This window comes from Echinococcus granulosus, assembly GCF_000524195.1.
Source record: "Echinococcus granulosus chromosome Unknown EG_S00221, whole genome shotgun sequence".
Taxonomy (NCBI): Eukaryota; Metazoa; Platyhelminthes; class Cestoda; order Cyclophyllidea; family Taeniidae; genus Echinococcus; species Echinococcus granulosus.
The window spans coordinates 67950-70741 of record NW_020170601.1 but is presented as its reverse complement, the minus strand read 5'-3'; the positions used below and the strand labels follow the sequence as shown (position 1 = coordinate 70741).

At 38.3% G+C, this 2792-nt stretch overlaps 1 protein-coding gene across 1 annotated transcript; it reads right to left on the bottom strand. All coding sequences in view use genetic code 11, as the record gives it.

Moving 5' to 3' along the window:
• On the bottom strand, positions 1-1343 carry EGR_10455 (hypothetical protein; the record flags this gene model as incomplete). Its single annotated transcript, XM_024499704.1, has 2 exons — positions 1-55; positions 1177-1343. 2 exons carry the CDS (start codon positions 1341-1343, stop codon positions 1-3), a joined length of 222 nt encoding a protein of 73 aa, XP_024345889.1.
• Between the last annotated feature and the right edge of the window lie 1449 nt (positions 1344-2792).

Below are 2792 nucleotides of genomic sequence, written 5' to 3'. Positions count from 1 at the left end.
TTATTTAATAATTAGAGAACAAGAAACTGCATTCAAGACTTCATATTTACAATACCTATGATAACCAAACACAAAAAGAAATTGTATGTTGCATAACTTACACGCACCTTAGGACAAATTAATGCTGCCAAAATACGGCTACTGATCGCCATTCAGTCCTGCATTTACCTAAAATGCAATAACCTATGCAAACTTTATATAGAAATATTTTTTTTGTAATTTGCAGTTATTGATGTTTTAAGTTCTCAAACCTACTTCGATATTAAATGAAGGCAGTATCATGTTATAAAGTAGATAATTGCTGCCTTCACGTTTTAAATGAATAGCTAAACCTGATATTTTAATGATCAACTGCTAAGTTAGTCTTCTACATCAAACACCATCTGATTTCGAGGTCTAAAATGCAGGTGCAAAATTCAGCGTGAGCATGAAATTTTTAATGTAATTTTAATGCTGACATTGCTGCATCAATACTGATCACGGTAATACAAGGTACTTTACGATATTCGACGACAATATTGACAACGCTAACAGTGACAAGAATGTCGATCACGGCAAATCAAGCGTCTACTGCAAATGCAAGGGCTGGACAGAAAATTCCAACGTTTACTTGAAACTCAACCATTGAAACAGTGGCTTTGACAAACGTAACTTCTACGACAATCAGCAGCAATTTAACGACAAATTTTATAATGTCTCCGATCTAACACACCTTTTAATCTGCTTTGAAGAATACCAATTTTGTGGGGGACTCACAGGGTCAGCATATGGCAGATGAGAATTTTCTATTGCCTCTTTCCTTTTTTCCGTTCCTCCATTTAGGCTCTTACCTGTTCTTCTAACAAAATTGATTAGTTGTGTCATTCTGAACATGTGCTTTACGATATTCTTTGCTCTCGTGTATAAGCGGTCATTGCTACTTGCTGAAATTGGCTTTATCAAGCTTAACTAAGTCGGTGGAAAAGTGCCACTACAGCGAAGGTGTCGCCACTTCTCTGCTGCAGCTTCTCCATCACATTTAACGATATCTAATGAACCGTGTATGGAAGTGATGGTGGTGTGATTTCCTTATTATTTTGTAAGTATAAGTAGACTTACAGTCGTCTCGTAGGAAGTGATCACGTAGGCTTGATTTTTTCACCTAGAATAGGATTTAGGAGGTTATGAGTCACTTACAGGACATCACAAATCACCTCGACGAATGTCGCCATGTAGTATGCTAGCAGAACATTTGTTCTGCTGACAATGAAGAAATCGCTCCAAGTCGACCAAGTACAGTGGTAATTGCTATCGCCAAAACGTTTGCCATTTAAATTAACCATTTCACCACATTTTTTATTCATGTGACATGAAAATGTTAAAGATTTTCATGAGCAGGTTAAAATGGATGTAATGGAACATGGGTCTGGTGTATGTGTTAAACTATCACACGAAATACGGGAAAGCATAATAGGCTGTTGGGCTCTGCTAATTCAATAGACTGTCATGGATTTGGCCGAACTTGGATTGGATATCTCAACTGTCGCAAATGACACTGATGGATTTGTTGGCAAGTCATGGTCTAACGAGTGACCATCCTTCATATTGTAGCCATGAGGTAGTTAGACAAATGTATCTACTAGCCCTGCCTCATTCATTATTAGGTGCTTGCGAATTGATCGCTAGGCGGACAGCCCTTAATCAAGTACTATAAAAATAGGTAGAGGTTGATCGTATGCATTCTTTGGACTGTTGCAAATGTAATGGTAATTCTCAGGCATTTGTTTTTGTCCATCTAGGTGGTGCTACTTCAGCGTTTAAGTAGGCGGGAATCCGGATTTCTGGCAAGAAAGTGCCTATTGCTACAACTCAAGATATTATAAGTCAGGAGTCAATTAATCCTCCAAGCACAGACGCCTTTGCTCACATACAATTCACCTGACACCCTACCGTCTCTAAATTATGCAGCATGGGGTCCGGCCAAATCAAAGTACGATATACCATCCAAAGCTTAGTCCAGTCCTACTAATCTCACTTAAGCAATCGTTCATTCATCAGCTTCGACAGGACACGGAGTTGCCCTAGATTCTCGAAGAAATTAGCTAGTGGGTGGATGTAGGTTCTCTTTGAAATAGCCTGACAAAAAGGCATGATTCTTGCCCCATGTTAAATAAAAAGTATGGGGATATGGAAACAACACTTATAGGCAAAGTTTGTAAGCTAAAAGTTTGCCTTTGGAGTACTAGAAATGGCTCAAAGATCGGGCTCCATAGCAAATCGAATTGGCCTCTGTTCACTTTGATGCAAGACACCAAGATTTGACTAGTAATTCCATTTTACACACAAGATCCTGCATTTGATAATAAACATTTCTTAGAGATGAACAAGACGTTCACCACAGATAATCTTGACATATGACGAAAAAGCATTATCATTTGCAGTGAACAAAGGAGCTTTTATTATTGTTCACAGGAATGTCTTCTCCTGATACACTTCTAATGAGACCCAGGTTTTGTATGTGATTTCGCCTATGTGCAAAGCGTCGCTTAATTTCACATTCTTGGAATTCCTGCTCCTGAAAAAGCGAAATTCGGCTAGCGAACGAAAGGGCCATATAATTCATTCGTTGCTGAAAACGAATGTAAAGACTACTTCTATTCACCATTTAACTAAAGCGCCGATCTATGGTATTTCCAATTTGATATCCTAAATTTAGAACCGAAGGCATGTAACCTATTCACAACAGTTAGGGAAAGTGAACTACATTCAACTCAGGTGTAAATTGTTCTTCAATAATTTGTGTCCAAAGTATG